The following is a 20518-nucleotide window of genomic DNA, read 5'->3' as shown; positions in this document are numbered from 1 at the left end:
TCTTCAACCACACGGAACAGGAATGGCCTTGGAATTTCTTGGTGAACATGTAAAAACTAACTCAGTCTCAAGTATTGCTTGCAAAGCCCTGCCTAATGAAATGGATGTGCTTTATCTATAAGGTGAGGTTGCAGGCATGCTGGCATGCCCGTTTTTCTTCTCTTTGACAATATGGAAAGCTTTTAAATACCTAGGACAACATGGTTAGTGCATTAGAGACTGCACTGACCTTCTGCCCCTACTGCTAACTGAACACTGGTATGAGCTTCCATTGCAATACAGGAGGCAATGCTATTTCACAGCACACAGCGCCACAGCTTCACAGGGATCCCCTTGCCAACAGAGAACTTAAAGGTTACAGAAAGCCATGTCCTGGAGACCCTTGAGGTCAACAGGAGCATTCCCTGATCTAAGAGCTGCAGAATCTGGCCCGGGGCTAATAGCTGGTCATGCAGGTAACTCGGCACTTACACAGTCATTCCCAGCTGGTAAGTTTGGCTCCAATTTACAAGCTGGACAGAATGCTAAAGAGACTTTATAGTATTGTTTTGTAGAGATGATGCTGTCTGGCCAGCCACAACACAGCATCACATTGTCTGGACCAGAGACAGCCTAGCAGTAAAGAGGAATTGGCATGAAATGGGTGTGCTGTTCCCAATGGGTGTGCATGGTTTGGTGTGGTTTTGTGTTGTTTCTTTTGGTATGCGAAATGCAAACTGCCCTACTTGGCTCCCATAGAAATTGCAAGTAATTGATTTCCTGTAGTCAGAAACAGCTTGTAAGTGAGCAATTTAGAAAGTGTGTTGTATTCTGAGCTTGCTTCAGAGCCTACTCCACAGGCTTCAAGTGAAAACTGGCTCCCACCCACTTCAAAGCAATTGAAATGGATCCACGAGGCCTAAGCACTAATTTGCAAAGGAGACCTCAGCATTTATCAGGAAAATACTTGGGAATTCTTTCCCCCCCATCCAGTTCTTGCTGTGTAACCTTGTTGGGGGCAGAACATCAGTTTTCCAAGGCCTGTATGGAGCCCCTTGCTGAGAAGCTGGCAGTGGGAAGGGAGAAGAGCTGCATGCACAGTTCCTCATGCATGGGGAGGACGCAGCGCTAACTGCCAATGGCAAATGTGGGGAAGGAAAAGCATTTCCTTCCCCCCCTGCCACAACAGCATCTCTTTCAGCTCTGCCCGGCCTCTCTGGCAACGTCTGTGTGCCAAGAGTCTGCCCTATCATTCCAGTTGTCTCAAAACTACATGGAAAAGCTCTATCTCTACTACATAAAAACAGTGAGTGGTGGGGCTGGGGTGCTGCAGGGGGGCTTGCTTTGCTCATCAGGGCAGGATTGGTTTGTGTTTGTGGGGTTTTTTTCCATCACTGAAAAAATAAAACAGTCCACTGTCCAGCAGAGGCTGCTTAGACTCTATCCCACCTTCCCCCCCACCAACTCACTCAACGTGGACCTCTGTTTCAGGCCTCTGCAAACACAGCTCCGTTGGGAGGAAGGCTCCCTGGCCGAGCGCCGTGGCATAAGTTCTACTGTGCACATGGGTAAAACTGGGGGGCACAAACCCCCCTCCTCCAACATAGCCCCCTCTTTGGTGCTGAGGCATGGTATGGTAATCCTCCAAATTATCATACTGGGACACCACAGTCATAGTGCTTTGGCGTTTCCCAAGGGTTTGGTAAGGGTAGAGCAGGGCTGAGTCCCTCTCCATGGGGTCGGGGTGCTGCATTCTGAGGCTGTGGCTCCGTTCGGGCTTGGGCGGCGGTGCCATGGGGGAGGCAGCGTGTTCCTCTTCCTTATAGCAGTCTCTGGAGTGTTTCTCCATGGACGCGGTGGGTCTGCCTCGAGACCTCTCCAAGTCTGGCCTGTCCTCTGCCAACCTCACCTCCTTGTGGTTCAGTCTCAGGGTCTCCTGATTCCCTGGGATGTACTTGCTGCCCGCGTGCTGGTAATCGATGCGCTCAGAGGGCTCTGGGCCACCTTTGGGCCTGTAATCAGCATAAGGAGGCCCGTTTTTGGGTTCAGAAGGCTGCCTATGGCTCGCTTCCTGCTGCAAGTGCGTCCTGTGTTCGTTTGTGCCGCAGCCTGGCTCATGAAGCTTCCTGTTCCGGATGCTGCTCTGCTTTTGGGGAAGGGATGGTTTCTCTGACTGCCCATTCCCATAGGCCCCGTGGTAGTGGGATCTCTCCAGCTCTGGCTCAGGGTGCTGCATGTAGTAACGCTCCTCGCCCTCGGGCGTAGCTGCTTTGGCCGGGTACCTCCCCTCCTTCCCTTCTGCCACGGTGAGGAGGCCAGTTTTCCCAGGATCTGACTTGCTGCGCAAGTGTATCACATCCAGTCCTCCCAGATCCTCCTGCAGCAGTGGGGCCACGTTATCATACTGGGACATCACCGGCCCTTTCACCTTCTGGCGCGTGCGGCTCTCCCGGCGAATAGACTGCATGCGGTACTTCTCCATGTCCTCCAGGTCCCAGGACATGTACATATGCTTGATGTCTGGGGCAGGTGGCACGTCTCTACTGATGAAGCTGTGCTCTTTGCCTGCAAGGTGGCCGATGAGGCTACCCCGAGGGTAGGCTGACAAGCTGGGGTAGCGGTACAGCCCCTTGCTCTGCAGCCGCGAGGCATAGGAGGCAAAGTCTCGGCTGGGCAGGGGGTGGAAAGGCCGGACCCGCACGGTGCTGTAGGGATCCAGGTCATAAAAGCTCCCATCAGCAGTGGTGTAGTAAGAGGATGCAGAAGAGCTGGAGTAAGGGCTGTACCGGTAATGTACCCGCCCGTTCTCAAAGTAAGGCTGCAGCTGAGTTACGTGGTAGTCGGAGTGGGGCTGATATGGCTTGTACTGATAGAGGGGCCGCGGGCAGTACACTGGCTCATCATCTGGAGGGACCTCGGTCCGCGAAATGGGAACAGAGCGGATAGCGGTGGCAGCAGGGGTGGGCACGTGCAAAGACTGGACCCTCCGGATGGTGGGGTAGGGTGGAGCATCCTCGGCATAGCCGGCACTGCGCAGGCCCGTTGGGCTCACGGAGGACACAAACTCCCTGCGAGGCTTGGAGTGCAGGGCAGAGGTGCTCTTCCCTTGGGTGGTGTAGGTGTTGTAGCGAGTGCCCGTGGACGCGGCTGTCTCGGAGCGAGGAGGGTAGGCTTGGTGCTGGTCAGGCTTGCTGTGGTACATGTGAGGAGGAACACTCTCGGGCCTGTACTGGTGGACGGAAGCTGGCTTGTGGTGCAGGTAGCTGTCTGGACCAGAGGGCTCAGGGATGCTCTCTGGCTTGGGATGCGGCACGTACACGGTCTGCAGGGAAGCGTGCTTGGGAGGAGGGGGCGGTGGTGGTGGTGGCAGCAGCGCTTCCTCCATGGAAGAGGCCAGCATGGAGGAAGAGAGGAAAGTGTGGTAGTTGGAGTTGTTGATGGGGTCTGCGTTGTTCGAGTGCATGGCGGCAGCGATCTTGCTCTCCAGTGTTCTCACAGGTGGGACAGGGGGTGTGAAGCTGTAGGAGGAGTGAGTAGGGACGGACTCAGACCGCAGGTGCAGTGGGGGAGCCCTCGTCATCTCCCGAGGCTTTTCCACATGGCTCTGGTGACCCGTGGGCACAGAAGAGGAGGAGCAGCGGGTGGTGGAACTGCCTTCTGAGACAAAGCCAGGCGTGGGCTCCGGTGGCTTCTCAGGTGCGGCTGTGCCCCATACCTACAGAGAAAGAACTGGTTAGACACAAGTCTTCCCCCTCCTGTTCTATGCTTAAAATCACAGATACTAGTATGGATTAGTTCAGTTTAAGTTCTGGTTTGCTCTGCAGAGCTAATGTGCTTCTGGAAAAGAGGAGATGTGGAAGCTCACCCCCTTCACTGGGAGCGGAGGAGCAAGGGGCTGGTGGTGCCTCTGGGAGGTGTTGGGACCCACCACAAGTGGCAATCTAGGGCAAGCGGAGGAAGTGTCTGTCTATAGCAACAGGTTAAAACTTCTACACAGTGTTTTGCTTACAAATATACTTAATCAAATGAAAATGCATCTGGAATTAAACTCCTCACACTCTGGTGAGCAGATCAAGTGATACAGCAGAAATCCCTTCCTTAAGTGTGGCTATGGTGCTTAAGGCAGGCTGCAGCAGCTTGGATTTCTGAGTGGATGTCTAACTCTCATGCAAGGAATCTGACGGTATGGTCAGTCTCAGTGCAGAATCCTAGAATCCCAGGTTAGAAGGGACCTTCAGGATCATCTGGTCCAACCTTTCTAGGCAAAGCATGACCTAGACCAGATGTCCTTGCACCCTATCTTGGAGTGCCCAGTGCTGGAAAATCTGCCACAAGACAGGATGCAGAAGTTCTCACTTGGTTCTGAGCACTTCTGAACTAGCATTCCCTGTACCAGTTACCCCAGCAGATACTCTTTTATTTCCTTAAAGCCAAGGGGAGCAGTTCAGTTTGGATATAAGGAAGAAGTTCTTTACTGTGAGGGTGCTGAAGTGCTGGCACAGGGTGCCCAGAGAAGTGTAAATGCCCCATCCCTGGCACTGTTCAAAGCCACTTGGAGCAGAGCCTTGGGCAACCTGGTCTAGTGTGAGGCATCCCTGCCTGTGGCAGGAGGCTGGAACTGGATGAGCTTTAGGGTCCTTTCCAGCCCAAACCATTCTATGATTCTATACTTGGGTGTTCCCTGAGGAAATCCTGCACTGCTTTCCTCTAAGCCTGGCTCTGGTGGAATTCCCAGTATCCTGTGACTCCCCTGCCTTGTGCCATTTGGAATGGGACTCTCCCAGAGCTGAGCCTCCTATGATTACAAGCCCATGAGAGGCTGGGGGTGGCACATGCACATACCTGACTGGAAGCACTGGGTGCTTTAGCGGAGGCCACCGGCACTTGTCCCGTTGCTGCCTGGGGATCGTGGCGCTGTGCCAGGGCGGGCTGGCTGCTCGGTGCTGTGCGCGGGGCTGGCACCGCCACCTCTGCCTGCGTTGTGGTGGCACCCGCCGGTGCCCGCTGAGGCTCAGCTGCTGCTGTCTGGATGGGTGCTAAGTACGGCAGGGAGGCCGGGGTGGTTTTCTCCCCGGCACTTAGGACAGGAGGAGACTGAAGCTTGTCATCAGCTGTGCAGATGGGAATGTGGTGCTTGTCCCCAGCCCCACAGGTGCGGAGCTGGGACTTATCTACAGGCAAGTCTGCTGCTGGTGGCTCCCAGTCAGGCAGTGCACCAGGAGGGTGGAGGGGGGTGTGCTCCCAGTCCCCAGCATGGGAGGGGAAGTGGTCTTGGTCCCCCGGTTTACCAGGATGGAAGCTGGACTGCTCCTGCTCTGCATCTCTGCTGCCAGGCACGTCCCCAGGGGTGTGGAGAGGTGGAAGGGGGTCCTGGCTTCCAGGTGCACCCGGTGGGTGGTTCTGCTCCCCGGGTGTGCTGCTGCTACCTTGGAAATCCTGCTCTACTGGTGCACCCGTCTGGAAGTGAAGTCGGCTCTCGGGCAGACCAGTATAGAGGTGGAGCTTGTCTGGAGCACCGGCAGAGAGATGGAGCTTTTCTAGAGCTGTGCCAGCTTCAGCCTCTCCATAATTTGTGCTTTCAGCATGAGCATCTCCTGGCCTTTTCTGAGAGTGGGCGGACGCTTGCTGCGCAGACTCGGCTAACGCTAGGGCCAGCATGCGCGCTGCGCTTTTCGGAGGAGGAGGAGGGATAAGAGACACAGAACTGACGGGAACAGGATCCTGGGGGGAGTCGAGGGCAACTGCTCCTAATGGGGGGAAAATCGAGAGAGAGAGTTGATTTGACGTTACCCAGTCAGGAGAGTGACCTAACCGTAATGCCTACTATAGAAAAATAGATGCTTTCCACACTTATTCACAGTGGCCGTTCCTTCTGAGGCGAAACACGACTCAGAGCTCGTGTCTCACAATGCAAACGCTGCTCAACAGCACAGCAGTTCATCGCAAAGAGGGGGGGGGAACCACAAGAGATTGTCTAAAGGCTCCTCTTGCATTTCTAGAGAGGTAGGAAGCAGAGAATGAGATAACCCTTTACACAATTTTGATCATAAGGTTTTAGGCAAAAAGGTCCCTTCTTCGAGTGTTGGCAGACTTTTAATTTAACAAAGAAAAGTCTTACGTGGTCTGCTGGCTGCAATGATTTAGAAGGACATGCTAGAGATTTTCACGTATGACAGGATGCGGGGCGGGGGGAAGCGGTATATAGAGTATTATGTGCTTTGTGTGATGTAGGGAGAAGGCAGAGGTTAAGACCTTACTGATCTGCACAGCCCTGCGAGACACTTGTGATCAGAACTGACGGGCAATCCCCTCTCCTAAAAGGCACGCAGAGGAGGACGTTTCTGAGAGCAGGTCCCCTTTGGAACTTAAAGAAAGAATGGAGGAAAATGCACTGTACCTGGCTGTGTGTGTCCAGTGGGTACAGTCTTATTCTGACTGCTTGACATTGGTCTCTCCCCTTCTTCTGCCAACTCTGCTTTGCCAGCAGCCACTAGCTGCGTGTGCTGTAGCTCTTGATGGGCTCCTTCCCCTGCTCCTGTTTCACTGTTTTTCAGGGGCAAGGACATCTGGGTTGGGGACCTGTTTGTGATTTCAGTCATGCCAATCCCTTTGCTCCAGCTGGAAGCAGAGGAGTTTCTGGATGTGACGGGCGCTGCCCCAGTGGCTTCTGGCATGCGGCTGGGCAGCGCGAAGGAGACGGGTTCTGGTGTAGTCAGTGGTGGAGATATGATGGGTTTCCGGCCCATCTTGGGTGAGAACGTGGGGGGTTTGCAGCTCTTCTCTTCTGTGGGGCTCAGGTCCAGAGTGAAGAAGGGACTCATCTTCTCATGGAAAGGGGAGACTGGCTCAGAGCTCGTGGCACTGCCTGGTGTCTGCGACTGGCTGCCTGATTCTAGATCTTTCTTTAGTAGGCTTGGCTTCTCCTTATTTATGCCAACGGACTCCAGCAGGGAGGTACTGCTATCCAGGCACTCGGACTCTGCTTGGGGTGGGCTGCACTGAAAAGACATAGGGTCAAAATCCAGGCTTGCGACTCCGATATCGGGTGGGCTCAGGTCAACATCTTCAGCAGACCGAGGAGAAATGAGGGCAGGGACATGGATGAGCCCCTCATCCCCATCGCTGTCATCGTGGGGAAGGTTGTCGTAAGAATTGCAGCGATTCATGTTTCCCAAGAGCTCTCCGTTGAAGGAAGCAGACAATGCATCACTACTGGACCTAGGTCTTCTGGGCCTAAAGAGTTTAGATTCACCTAGAAAAGGGTAGACAGAGATGAGTTTGTGTCAAATCTTATTGTTCACGAGGTGATGGTTTGGTGGTCTTTCTGAAGTAGTCTTAAGGCAGTGTGCGAGATGCTCACCTGGCCAACTCTTACACACAAACCCAATGTAGTTAGCAGTAGCTCTTTATTGTGTTTGCTCAAACAGTCTGGTCTGATTTAGTCTGGAACTAAGCTGTGTGCACAAGCAAAACTAGTTTAAGTGTGCTGTAGAACTAAGGCTTTCTCTGTGATACCCATCTGTGCTGGGCAGCAGTGAGCTGCTTCATTAGTTAGCAACTCCAGCTTTTACTGGAGGGCTGGAAATGAAAATCTGCAGTCAGTGATGCCAAACTGCTTTTTTAAATGCACACAGGTTAAAAGGGCAGGTACAACTCGTCTTACCATCAACAGCATGCAGGGAGGTGAGTGATTCTTCACTCTTAGCTGAACGAAGAGTCCCGCTGTCTCCTCGTCCACCTGAGGGAATGCAGCAAGATATGGAAAGGCTGAGTTAGGGAAGTGGTTTATATCTGGCCATGTAACACTGTCAGGAAACCCACAAACAGGTTTCTGGCAACGGTAACAGTTGTGCTTATTTTAGAGACCAGGGAAAAGTAACCCACCTAAATAGTAACTGCTGCAGATGACAGGTTGGGAAACAACCCTCCCGTCACTCTGCTGCAGGCTCTGTCTGGATGTACCCATGGTAATGGGTTGGCTCCTGCTGGCAAACAAAACCCCTTAAAAATGGTGAAGAATGTAACATTTACACAACTTGTTTGATGAGCACTAAACAAGTGTGATTTCAGCACTCTGAGAGGACAGCCATAAGGGCATTCCTAGCATGTGTTTGTTATACTACCACAGTCTTAATTTGGAAATGGCACCAGGTAAAAGATGGGATAAAAGTCCTTGCTAGCCGGTGTTTAGGGATTTGTGGTGTGTTTTACCACAAGAATATATTGTTGCTATTTTTAAATTGGGAAAGAGACAGTAAACTATACATGGAAAGGGCTGAGAATGCAGCCGCCTATGTACGTTGGATGTGGCTATAAAAAGCGGTTGGGTGCCACCTCTAGTTACGCTTTCGGGGTGAAGGTGTTTGTGGAAAAGTGACTTTACTTACTTTAACTGGTGTCTTGTGAGAGCAGCAAAGGGAGACAGAACTTATTATTTCATAGTAAGTGTCATAAGGAATTACTCAGACTTATTACAGTGGTGCCCACATATGGTCTTTCACAGAGCGCTAAGAGGTGTGTGCTCTAGATCTGAGCTATCGTGAGATCCCTTTAGGAAAGAGAGCAGTTAGCTGAAGGTGTCATGCACGACTCGAACGCTAGAAGGAGATAAAAGCACACTGCAAATCTGAAGTATGCCCTCCTGGAAAGCCTGCGTTTTGGGAGCCGGATCCGCAGCCTCACCTGCCAGGGCTATGGCTTTCATTTCTGAGGGCTCGCTGGGATTGCGCTGCAGCTTGCGTTTGGACACGGAGGAAGATTTTCCCAGGTTGAAGAAGGAACGCCAGCTGCCAACTGGAGACTTCTTCATCTTGCTGGGAGGCCTTTTCCTGGAGTGAGAAAATACGGCAAACTGCTGGAGGGGGAACCTGCACTTAGCTCCCGTTACTGGTCGGTTGCTATTAGCACTGTCTGGTTTACTGAGCTTAGAAACTCGGCCTCTTTCCAATAGCTGAGGATGTTTTTCATTCTTATAGCTCAGCCCTGAAGTGTTGCTGGGTAGATTTCTGGTGTGGTGCAGGTGAGCTAAGCTCCATACTCGTACAGCACGACAGTGAAAGGGTGGCTTTTATTTAGCTGGCAGATGCACCAGTTCTCTATGCACTGCGAAAGCATCTCTTGCTGATGCTGTAAAATCACATCTGCCTCCTCCCACCGCCATATTTAGTGCCATCACTTCCATTCAACTGCTCCATTTCGAGCGGAACCTGGATTTGTTCCAGGCACTCAGTCCTGAAACCTGGAATCTCCCCATGTTTCCAGGTGTTCACCTCACTTACATGTCAGTATGTGTGACTAGTACAGGTATCTCTATGCATCACATACAACATAGTTTTATACATGTAATCACCTTGCTGAAGAGGTGGCAGTGGCACAGAAATTACATGGCTAAACTGAGTCCAGCAGACAGCTGACCTAAGCTGAATCCTCATAGAGTCCAAGGCAGGTGGAAAAACTGGCTACATTCCTCCAGGTATGATTAGTGTTAAGTCCATACTGGCAAGTTTTTGCTGTGATAAAACCCCAAACCAGTTATGACACATGGTGGAAAGGAAACTCGTCCCTACCTTTCGGATGGGAAGTCTATGACTGTGTGGAATTTCCCCTGTAAAGCTGCAGGGCCTTCTCCCACTTCGATGTATTTGCTGTCTGCCACGATGGGAGAGTTGATCTGGGCTTGTGTCCGTGCCTGGGCTTCCTCCAGTGTGAGCAGCTTGGTGGAAGGAGAGGACACCAAGAGAGACTTGGGCCGTGATAAAGAGCTGTGCCCTGCAAGGGAAAACCACAGGCAACAGGAGAATCAGAACACAGCAGTACAGAGATCAAAGCTCTGCTCTGTGTGTCTAGGGAGGTGCTGTGTTTTCCTAAAGCTTTGTTATCACAGCCACTGAAAGACGTGGTCAGAGTAACCCTTTTGTTAGAGGTATGGTTATGACAAGCAAAAATACACATAATTGAGAGCAGCTTAGTGCCTTTTAAGAAGCAGGAAGGTTAGAAATCCACATGAACATAAGCCTTCCTTAAGGTCCACCTGCATGCAAAAGCCTGTAAAGAAAGCTATGGGTTCATTCTTACGCAGTTTTGGTCAGCCCCAGGTTCCACCTCTTGGTGCAACAAAAGTGCTGTGTGTGAGTTAAGGGGTCGGGGGGGAAGGATTCCATTGCATCTACATGCTCGTTAGTTCCTTTCCTACTGCTATTTCTGCAGCACCCCACCTCTTTTGTAGGGTGTGTTAGCTGTAAATGCTATCCCAGGTGAAGTTTGGGTTCCAGCTCTCTTTGCCTTACCTGAAGTGGCTTAAAGCAGGCTTGGGAATACCACTTTCACCTCTCAGGGATGGAAGCGGGTAAGGAGCCATGCTCAAAGCCAGGCTCCTGGAAGCACTGAAGAGATGCTGCCTTGCCTGCTCTTGGCTCATCTGCTGTCAAAGAGCCTGAGCCATCTCCCTGCCAGTTTTGTGTCAGAGCACACTGACTGTGAATGACCAAGTCATTGAACAATTAGCTGAATTTCGACGCTCCACTCTAAGCCTGGATAATCATTTGGCTCTGATTCTTAGTGTGCTTATCTTGCCCTGGCAGCGCTCAGCCTGCTGTGGCCTATTCCTGTTCAGCCAAGTTAACCTCTGGCTCTTCTTGACTTGAAACTGCCTTCCAGCAGGAACAGAAGCTGGACTTGGAGCAACTCTGCTGTCTAAGAGGAGTTGTTTAAAAGGGGGAGCAGTAAATACACTGGAAACCCAGCTATCTGTACCCCACAGGTGGTTGTACCTGCAAAGGATGAGTACATTTCATAGGTAAGGCAGGTTATCAAAGTAGATGGTACAGCCTGACTGGTGCTTAGGAGTAGTAACAGCTCGTGGTACCTAAGTTTGCTGAGCTAACAGAGAGTAAACTTCCTTGATGCCATTCTGCTCCTTTTCAATGGAATGGGTATGCTTACAGCAGAGGCCAAAGCATTCCCTGTTAAGTTCCTTACTTACTCTGTATTCCATTACTGAATACAGAAAGCTTGCTTTAAATTGCTTTGTTTCTCTTTGGTGCTGGTGAGGGTGGACACATCAGGCATGGTGTGGTACTGCAAGGCAGCTCAAATGGACATGCAGGAGCATCCTTAAGGATGGTTTTAAAAAGAAAGGGAAGGCAGCAATGGGTACAAAGGTTTAGGAGATTCCTTACAATTTCTCAGTGCTAGAACATAAAAGCAGCAGCCAAACATTAAGATGCATGCTTATGTGGAGCATCCTTGCCTTCTGTGAAAGGTGCTAACAGCAGTTTCTAACACCATGCTGCATTTGCCTGGAAATCTGTCCTTTAGCTTATAGAACAAATGTATTTTCAATGTCCCAGATGCCCATTAAGTACCTGCTACCTCTTTTGATCAAGGTGCAGCTCCTGGAGGAAGCCACTCACCTGCTCCATCCCGTATGACTGAACTGAGCTTGGAACTGAAGAGGACATCCACGTGGTTCAAGATGAATTCAACAACCACTGACTGGATGCGCACCTCCATGAAGGCAGCGGTTCCACTGAAGCAGGCAGACTCTATCTGCTTTGATCTGAAGAGAAGGCAGAGGAAATGAAACACCAACAGCCAGAAGAACACTTGAGGATGTGCTCCTTGTGGGTAAGGCTTTGGCATGCTGTGCCTGGTTCCTCAGGCAGGACTTCAGGGGCAGGGAATGTCTCCCATTGACCCTGCCCAGCCAGTACCCCAATATTCACAGCAGCAAACTCAAACAAGACATCATTTGACTGAATTGATTTGACTGAATTGACAAGATTTGACGGGGTGAATTGCCAGCAAGGAGAAAAGAGCCTACCCTAATTAAGTGTCCACAGGGGAATCTATGACTCAGGTTTCTCACATTTCTCAGGCTGGACACAAAAGCAGTCCAGGAATCAGTACAACAGGCGCCAGGGTTGTGGCTGAACTACATTGTTGGGTCAGGAGCTGGCCTTGAGCTTGTGCTTCGTTCCCATTAGCAGGTTTCACAGAAGGAAAAGAGCGCATTGGATAGAGGAAAGGAAGCTCTTCCTCACCTGCTGAAAGCTGTGATTTTGCTGGAAAGCAGCTATCTGGTTTTATATAAATATAAAACCTCATCTTGTATTGAAATGGGGGAGAAAAGCCAAAGAGTACCTCAGGAGGTTTGGAGCCCAGACAATTGCTAAGTTCTTGGTGTGCATGTTTGTGATGGAGCAGTAATCAGCAAGACGAGCCAAATGCCTCATTAGGAACTCCAGTGTCCTGGAAAAGAGGAGATAGGCCAATGTTCAGCACGGATGAGGAGAGCCATGCTGTGGCTTACAAAACAAACCCCACTTCATTAGTTTCTTTTGGTTTGACAGCTCCCAGGAAAGAAAACGTTGCACTATGTACCCTAAGAGTGATGGTAAAGTTGTCTTTAGCAAATAATTACACTGAGGTGGGGGTGTCTGTCCTCATTTGTGTAGGCTCAAGAAACAGCTACTCAGTCCAAGGGCTGGATCCAGAAGCAGAGTGCCCTGGAAATTCACTGCTTGGCTGCTTTACTGTAACACTGTGCCACAAAACTCCACTGTGTCTGAGTGTACTTACGAAATTACTTGCTCCAGGGCATATATATACATATATATATATACATATATATAAAGGTTAAACTTCACAGGGACAAGGCCTGGAGTGAGGATGGATGTTTCCAGCTGGAAATAAAATGGAGAGCTCTAGCACACCATGGAACCTGCATGGAACTTCTCTGCATAGAGCAGCGCAACAATGAAGTCTCCCTCTTTGTACACTGGTTTGCATCCTGGTGTCTCCCATGTCCCCCCTCTGGTCTAGGGCTACACCACACACAGAGGACTCACAAGCTCCAAGTCTTTGTTCACCCCATTAAAATGATGAGGCATTTTAGGGAAAAGGTGGAATGCACTAGAGAAAAGGAGATCACTTGTGAGGTCCCCTCAAGGCCCTATCCCCTTGGTTAACATATACAGAGTATTACCATTAGTCAACACAAAGTACCAGCTACCACACTAACACACACAGTTATAGCTTATAACGCATTAGTTAACAATGATTAGTTCAGATGAATGCCCACAGAGTTAATTATTGATATTGAAGTAACATATAAGACAGTAATAGCACTCAGGAACAGCATTGCAGTGGTCCAGCTAACCACCACACATTACAATGATTCAAATAGTCATAGTATCTAATCATAAATACATTCACATTTTCATACCCCATTAAGCTGCACAGAACTTGAAAACAAGATCAACAGATCCCCTCATTTCAATATATTAGCATAAACTAGAATGCATTAACATAAATCCTCATACTACTGAATAGAGTCAGGCGGGACATGAGAGTAGCTGGTCCCCTCATTTCAATTTCAGCATAAATTATCATGCATTAACATAAGATTTTAATATTTCTGCCTAAATCTGCACAGAGTCAGAACACGGAAGGTCCTCCTCATTTCAATCTACTAGCATAAATTAGTATCATTAACATAAATTTCCATGTATATGTATAAATCTGCATGAGCTAAAAACCAAGATCACCAGATCCCCTCATTTCAATGTATTAGTCTAAATCTGCATACAGCCTGATCACCAGATCTCCTCATCCAAGTACGTCTGCATTTACTTGGATAAATTAGCATAAATTAGCACTGATTTACTTTGCTTTATCTTGTTGCTTGCTTAACATTCTTTACACAATAAGTAGTTATTGATATCCAAATAACTTTAAGAGTTGCACCAAGCCATTAGAATACATAGTTGATGAAGAGAACTTAGCACACCCGGTTACAATACTTAGTTACTAAAAGACTCATTATCATATTTATTATATTAGTTATTAATGCCAATCACCATCTTTTTTGTGTCTAATGCCTTTTTACCATAACTTTTAATACTCAAGGCTATTAACATGGCCTTGAGGATTAAACACAATTACTTACACTCTAATAACACAAATTAGTAACTAATTTGTGAGCTACACAATAACTTATAAATTAGTTAATAATAAGTTGGAATATATTACAGTTAGCTGGTGTTTTTAAACCCCATATTATAATTAGTCTACTGCAACACTGTATTTGCCTCCAAACGTAGTTTCCAAGGCAGGCAAATAAGACTATGCAGAGGAGACAGTGTTTGCTAAGGAGCAAACTTGAGCTGGAACCCATCATGACACTGACCTGTAGTGAGGAGGAGGCAGCTGCTGGATGACATCATGGATTTTCACCAACCGTTCCTCATCTGTAGCAGCAGAAACAGCATCCTGGAATGAGACAGGAAGGGATTCAGCTGCAAATAAGACTCAATACCTGACACATGGTCTGGATCCACGTGGCCTCTGCAGCAGTGAGGTGGATCATGTTGGTCTTTACCTTCTGGGGACAGAGCAGCACACAGATAATGTGAGAAAGGTCAAGTACATCAAGATCTGGGCCACTCTCTAGCATCACAGAATCAAAGAGGTTAGAAAAGACCTTTAAGATCAAGTCCAACTGTTCAGGACAACTCACACTGGCACCTCAGTACTTATAGTAAGAAAACTGAAATAAAGACTTTCAGAATCAGACTTTAAAATGGAGCCTTTCAGCCCAGATGTTTAAAAGGGAACAAGAGGTGGGGAAGGTCCCTTTGTGCTCTGAAACAGGGATGAAAAAAGGGGGGAAGAACTGAGGGACTGATTGGTTTTAAAGCTATCTTTGTAACGCAGGTGCAAACAAGTAATTTTACATGCACTGCCTGGGATTTGGGGCTTATTTTATCTGTGTATATAAATGGGGGCAAAAATACAGAGCTGGACATGAATCAATTTGTTCTGCTGTTGAATTTGGACACACACAGAGAAGCAGGAATGAGGCAGCAATTATTACTGCAGGTAAGACCGGAAAGAGAAATCCGCATTCCCTCCTTCCAGGAAGGCTGTGAATCATCACCTTTAAAACAACTGAGCAATTCCTTACAGAGGGTCTCCAGCTCCAAGCAGTGCTTGCTTCTAATCTCAGTCATGTTCAAGTAATCACTGGGGGATGGCAAACGAGAGGGGAATTCTTACTTATGTCCCAATAGCCTCGACCTGAGGCCCCGCAGCTGGAATTAAGATGGTGTGGCACAGGGGACAACAGCACATGGTAGTAAACCTAAAGGAGGAGCAGATTTGATCTAAAACCCCCAACTTAAACAGAAGAAAGACAAAGAAAGGTGTGTGTTAAGAGGTTCAGCTTCCTGCTGGATCCTCTTCAGTGTTTCTCCATGTGGATGAAGTGGAGCTGAAGTGAGAAGCCAAAGGTACTTACTGAGAACTTCTCATAGAGCTGGTAGGTCAGCAGAGGGTTCGGGAGCTCACGGAAGTACAGTTTGCAGAGGGAGCCCACGCAGTGGATGTCCTGGATGTAAATATCCTTTGTCAAGTCAGGGATCTGCTCGGAGTCAAACTCGTGGCTGGAAATGAGAACAGGAAAATGGGCAAAGGGGGGTGGAAAGAAGGGATGAAAAGAAAAACCAGTGCAAATTACAGTCAAGAAAAGTGAGTAGCTCCTGATCAACAGGAAAACATGAGCCCTTAGTGCCCAAAGCCATGTGCCTGATGGCCGTGCTGCTGCTAGAGTGGAGCTTTCCAAAAATAAGACCTTTTTGGTCTAATAATGCATTTCCAGTTAGTTTTACAACTGACTGCCTGGCCTGCAAGCCCTATTGCTGTGACAGGGCTTCTCCCAAAGGCTGAGCATATCTTCCACAAGCACAAAGGCAATCTGAAGGTTTAACTGTGACTGGGGGCTGCCTGGTGGAGCAGAGTGCCCAGGTCTGAAGGGAAGCTGCTGTCCCTTTGCATTGCAAAGGCTTGGAAATCAAAATGAGAAAGCCATGCCCACCGGCAGTGCTATGAGCACAGGGAAACTGGTGAGGGCAGAAATTCCCTGGCGACATGCCTCTGCTACAGAGTGAGGGGAGCCAGGAACCACATGAAGAAAATCTCTGAGCATTCCCTTGGTTTTCCAAGAGAGAGGAAAACCCAAATCACCACCATTTATGAAATAAAAGCTGAGCTGCTGGAATATGTGCATGGAAAGTGCTGGTTTGAATCAGCAAGCCAGACTGGCAGGGGCTGCGAGAACACGGCTGCTCCGAGGGGCTTTAAGCTGTAAACCAAACCTGCCCATCAACTGTCTACACTGCAACCACAATGTCAGGGGCTTGGTGGCAACATCCCCAGCCTCTCCCCCTGTCCAAGCCAGGCAATTTGTAGCCCAGAAGATAAAATGTAACTTCAGCACAGCTCAAGCACAGAGCTCACCTCTCTGCCGACAGAATGGAGCCCATCTGTACCTGTGCCCAAGGCACCAGGTGCATTTGTAACTGCAGCCATCACCCCTGCATCCCTTACAGGGTGAGGAAGCAGCTCCTGCCTTCCCCTAGACACAATGCTGTGTGATAGAAGCCAGACTGGGGGACAGAAGGGGTCTCTGCTGCTTCAGACCAGAGGGTGAAGAGCCCACCCCAGTGGGTCAGCTGTGGTGCCCTTACCGCAGTTTCTGGATATTGGATGCAATCCCAGACAGACGATATATCCCATCCACAATGCCATGTTTCTCAATGAATTCAGTGCAGCTCTTGAGGACCTGTGGGACTAAGGAGCAAGTGTCGCTGGTTAGTTGAGCGTGTTATTAAAGTCCTAGTTCAGGCTGCAGTCTTGTCAGATGCCATACACTAAAGGCAGCTGGGCTATTGCTTTAGTTCTTCCTTTAGTTCTTAGAGGAGAAAGTCTGTATGGAATTTCACTTTAAGACTTGGTGTGGAAAGCGGTCAGAGGTTTCCTTTGCTCTAAAGAAATGCCAGGATGTGAATCAGGTTGAACAGAGTCAACTGTGGTCAAGCAGAGACAGCACAGGTCCCATCACACCTCCCACAAGAACCACGACATTAAATTCCATGTCAGGAGAGCTACAATATTGAGTGAAGACACAATATTAGCCAAAGATTTCTTTTGTTTGCAGATCTACACAGGATTAACCCTTACCCCTTGGCTTAAGCAAATGCAAACAGTCAGGAGATGCTACTTTCTGTACCAGAGCCAGGACAGTTTTAGCTTTTACCACTGATAGTTTCTCCCCCTAATGTCTACCAGCGCGTGACTGGATTTAGAAGCTATGCAATGTACCCCACTCACAGAAGCTGCAGACAAACCAGGCTATGGCAGAATGGAAAGAATAAGCCCAGAGGCTATAATTAGGTGTCAAGTTAATATTCAAACCGCTTCACTGACCAATTCCTTCCAGCTGACTTCTCAGCCTCCTGCAGCATTCACTGCTGGAGCTATCTGTCCACCCTTCGAAGCTGATGAAGGAGAAAATCACTTAATAAAAGGGAGGTAAAACTGCCCTGAACACAGAAGGAAAATCAAGACTCAGCTATTATGAGCATCACATGGGAAAAGCTCAGATCCCGGTGGATCTCTCTGCAAGCTCCTGTGCTGATCTACATTCATCCTTACATTAGATGACAGGTCTGATCACTTTGCCACGTGACAGATCCTGAATAGGTCAAGTGGCAAATTCCCTTCCATCAAGCAGCAAACGCCATCTGTGAGTCCATTCTCCTGCACTCAGATGCTCTGTGCTTCCTCCTCTGCAGCCTGAGGAAAGAGCCATACTAACAGGTTCCCTGGCAATCAGCAGGTGAGCCCTGAGCACAGGGCCCTGGTGCTGTGCACCCAAGCACAGGGCACAACAAAATGGCTCTAAATTCGAAATTCTAACCCTTTCTGCAAAGAGACTCAAGCCCTCCAGGTTTCCTGGAGCCCCTTTAGGTGCTGGGAGCTGCTCTAAGGTCTCTCCTTAAGGAGCCTTCTCTTCTCCAGGCTGAACCAACCCAATGCTTGAACAAGCCCCTAAGGCTCAGCTCCACAATCCCAAAGACTTTAACAATCCACATTTGAATCTTGTTAGGGTTCCCCATTGAAAGAAATATATAAACAAATAAATACATAGCACATTCCCACTCAATTCCTACCAGGAGGCCGATAATGCTCAGGAAAGGTGATGCACACACTGTGTGTGGGACCTTCCAGAGCTATGCACCGCCCCAAGGCCTCATCCCCTGGGGTTTATGGAGCTGTGTCAACAAACAGTGCACTGAGAACAGTGTTTGCATGGCATTTATGGTATTTGAGCTGAGCAGCAACCCGTTGTCACAATATGAACCGGGTCACGGGACAACAGGGGGAAGGGTGAGGGATGCAGCACCTACAATATGCTTCCCAAAGTACTTGTCATGGACACAGTCAGAATAACGAATAGACACTGAAAAGCTCCAGCAGACTCGCTCTTATGCATTTCCTAATCTGGTTACCAGGACGAGCTGTTCTTTAAGCTAAATATATCATGCCAGCAGCATGGATATTTTGGGGGAATTCTGCATGGCTGGAGAAGTGGCTGCAGTCCAAGGAGGGCTACAGTTATCCCTGAAGGCCTCGGCTGCAATGGTGACTTGATTGTTCCGAGTTCTGACTGTTTAACAATTACATGTGTGTTTAACCTCCTCTGCCTTTCCAGTCCCAAGCCCTCCAGCTACATCCTTATCTACATGTATAGACACACACCTGGAGGGGAGCGTGTCATGTAATGATGGGATGACAGCACAAGCTGAGACTTGAGGTTACAACACCTATAGTGGCTTCTGCCACCACGTTGTGACTTTTTCAGGCCCCTCTCCCTGCCTGTGGCATAAATTCCTACGTGAACTTGCCAGTTCAGAGCCCGATTCCAGCTTCTGGATCCCAAACCAATCAGAAACGTAACACTGGGGATTTCTTCTCACAGGATGCAGCAACATCTACACTAAAATTCCACTCATGTTAGTTAATTACTGTGGTTTCCTGCAATTCTACCAACCAGGCTCGATGACACGCGTGGTCTATATGAAGAGCAACCAAGGCCTGATTTAGCTCAGCACCCAGTTCCTGATGACCACCACAAACAAGCTGCTTCAGCACAGGGTAACACACAGAATATGCCTCCAGCCTCAATAATCTCTGCTCAGGAAACCTCAGGGCCCACCAGAACTGGGGTCTGTGTTTGTTAAACCCAGCACAATGCCCTTTCCCATTCCATGTTCCCAGGCAAACAGCAAAACTGTGCTAATGGAGTTGGGTTTATTCCTTCCCTGGGCAATATTCCTTCAGCTTTAAGGTTTCTTCCAGCCCAAACCATTCCATGAGTCTGTACTAAAGCTTCAGGATCTATTTCTCATGAAAGCTCTGCGAAGCACTTTCTGAAGCAAAAATCTTGGAGCAAAGCAATTCCCTTTATGGTCCAGGCCATCACAAGCGGGATTTCACCTGCGCCTTCTTGGATTCCAGGACATGCCTTGTGTTTACAACTCAGTCTAGTGTTTGAAGAAAGGAAAGGGGGAAAAAAGCAACAAATCTGTAAATATTTATAACTTTCTCCTTTCCAGCAACGTTTGCTTCACTTTTGCTTTGTCCTGTTCTATTTCACTCTCTAGCAGTAACAGAGAGAGGGGAAAATGGTTGCATCTACCCTCTAAAACATCCACATAAGCTAAATACTAAGATTCAGCCGTCCTGAATTCCAAATGGAGATGGCAAAGACCCAAAGGAGCCAGGGAGACTTTTATTATCATGAAAACTCTTAGTAAATGGGACTCCTCCCATTAATAGTAGGAACCAGAGTGACAACACAGAGATGACCAACCTTACCCTTGAGCTAAGGGGAACCAGGTCTTTACAGATCCCTGCCAAGATGCTGCCCAAGATCTCATTCCTTATGTTCCTGTTCTGATCACAGTACTCTCCCTAGCTCAAACCTGCAATAAATTAGCATCAAAGGCAACTGCATCACTCAGCTGTAGCCAGGGAAGAAACAGGTAACACTGGAGGACCCCCAACAAGCCTCATGGACACAGGGTGCTCCTTTTACTTCTTATGGAATCATAGGATCCCAGACTGGTTTGGGTTGGAAGGGACCTTAAAGCTCATCCAGTTCCAACCCCTGCCATGGGCAGGGACACCTTCCACTGGAGCAGCTTGCTCCAAGCCCCTGTGTCCAACCTGGCCTTGAGCACTGCCAGGGATGGGGCAGCCCCAGCTTCTCTTGGGCACCCTGAAGCCATAGAGTGCTCCGTTTTGACATACTCAGAGGCACAAATGAGGACATGGCATAGATGCTGCAATGCAGCACTTCACCAGCTCCCACACTAACCAAACACAGCCTCTGCAAGCACAATTCTTTCTAATTGGGGTCAAGCTAAATTTAAGTTCTATTTGGTTTCCTTTGAGAGGAAAAGGAAAAGAGGGGAAAAAAGTCTCTCTACCTACAAAGGGAACATGGCCTCTACCTGAGCCAGAGGTTATACTGAATGTGCTGCATAGAATCACAGAATCCCAGTCTGGTTTGGGTTGGAAAGGACATTAAGATCATCCAGTTCCAACCCCTGCCACAGGCAGGGACCCCTTCCACTAGAGCAGCTTGCTCCAAGCCCCTGTGTCCAACCTGGCCTTGAACACTGCCAGGGATGGG

At 48.9% G+C, this 20518-nt stretch overlaps 1 protein-coding gene across 1 annotated transcript in view; it reads right to left on the bottom strand.

The window, feature by feature from the left end:
- Positions 1-1444: 1444 nt before the first annotated feature.
- Positions 1445-20518, bottom strand: part of ARHGAP32 (Rho GTPase activating protein 32) — a gene marked incomplete at both ends in the record, with an annotated part of 100817 nt that continues 81743 nt past the window's right edge. The window contains 11 exons of the mRNA XM_080631585.1: positions 1445-3694; positions 4822-5726; positions 6377-7231; positions 7643-7717; positions 8662-8807; positions 9546-9747; positions 11391-11536; positions 12121-12228; positions 14168-14250; positions 15278-15422; positions 16506-16608. Coding sequence (XP_080487711.1) covers positions 1445-3694; positions 4822-5726; positions 6377-7231; positions 7643-7717; positions 8662-8807; positions 9546-9747; positions 11391-11536; positions 12121-12228; positions 14168-14250; positions 15278-15422; positions 16506-16608 — 5018 coding nt within the window. The remainder of the gene's footprint in view (positions 3695-4821; positions 5727-6376; positions 7232-7642; positions 7718-8661; positions 8808-9545; positions 9748-11390; positions 11537-12120; positions 12229-14167; positions 14251-15277; positions 15423-16505; positions 16609-20518) is intronic.

The sequence above is a fragment of the Psittacula echo genome, assembly GCF_963264785.1.
Source record: "Psittacula echo genome assembly, chromosome: 18".
NCBI classification, from domain to species: domain Eukaryota; kingdom Metazoa; phylum Chordata; class Aves; order Psittaciformes; family Psittacidae; genus Psittacula; species Psittacula echo.
This window is presented reverse-complemented; position numbering and strand designations above follow the sequence as displayed.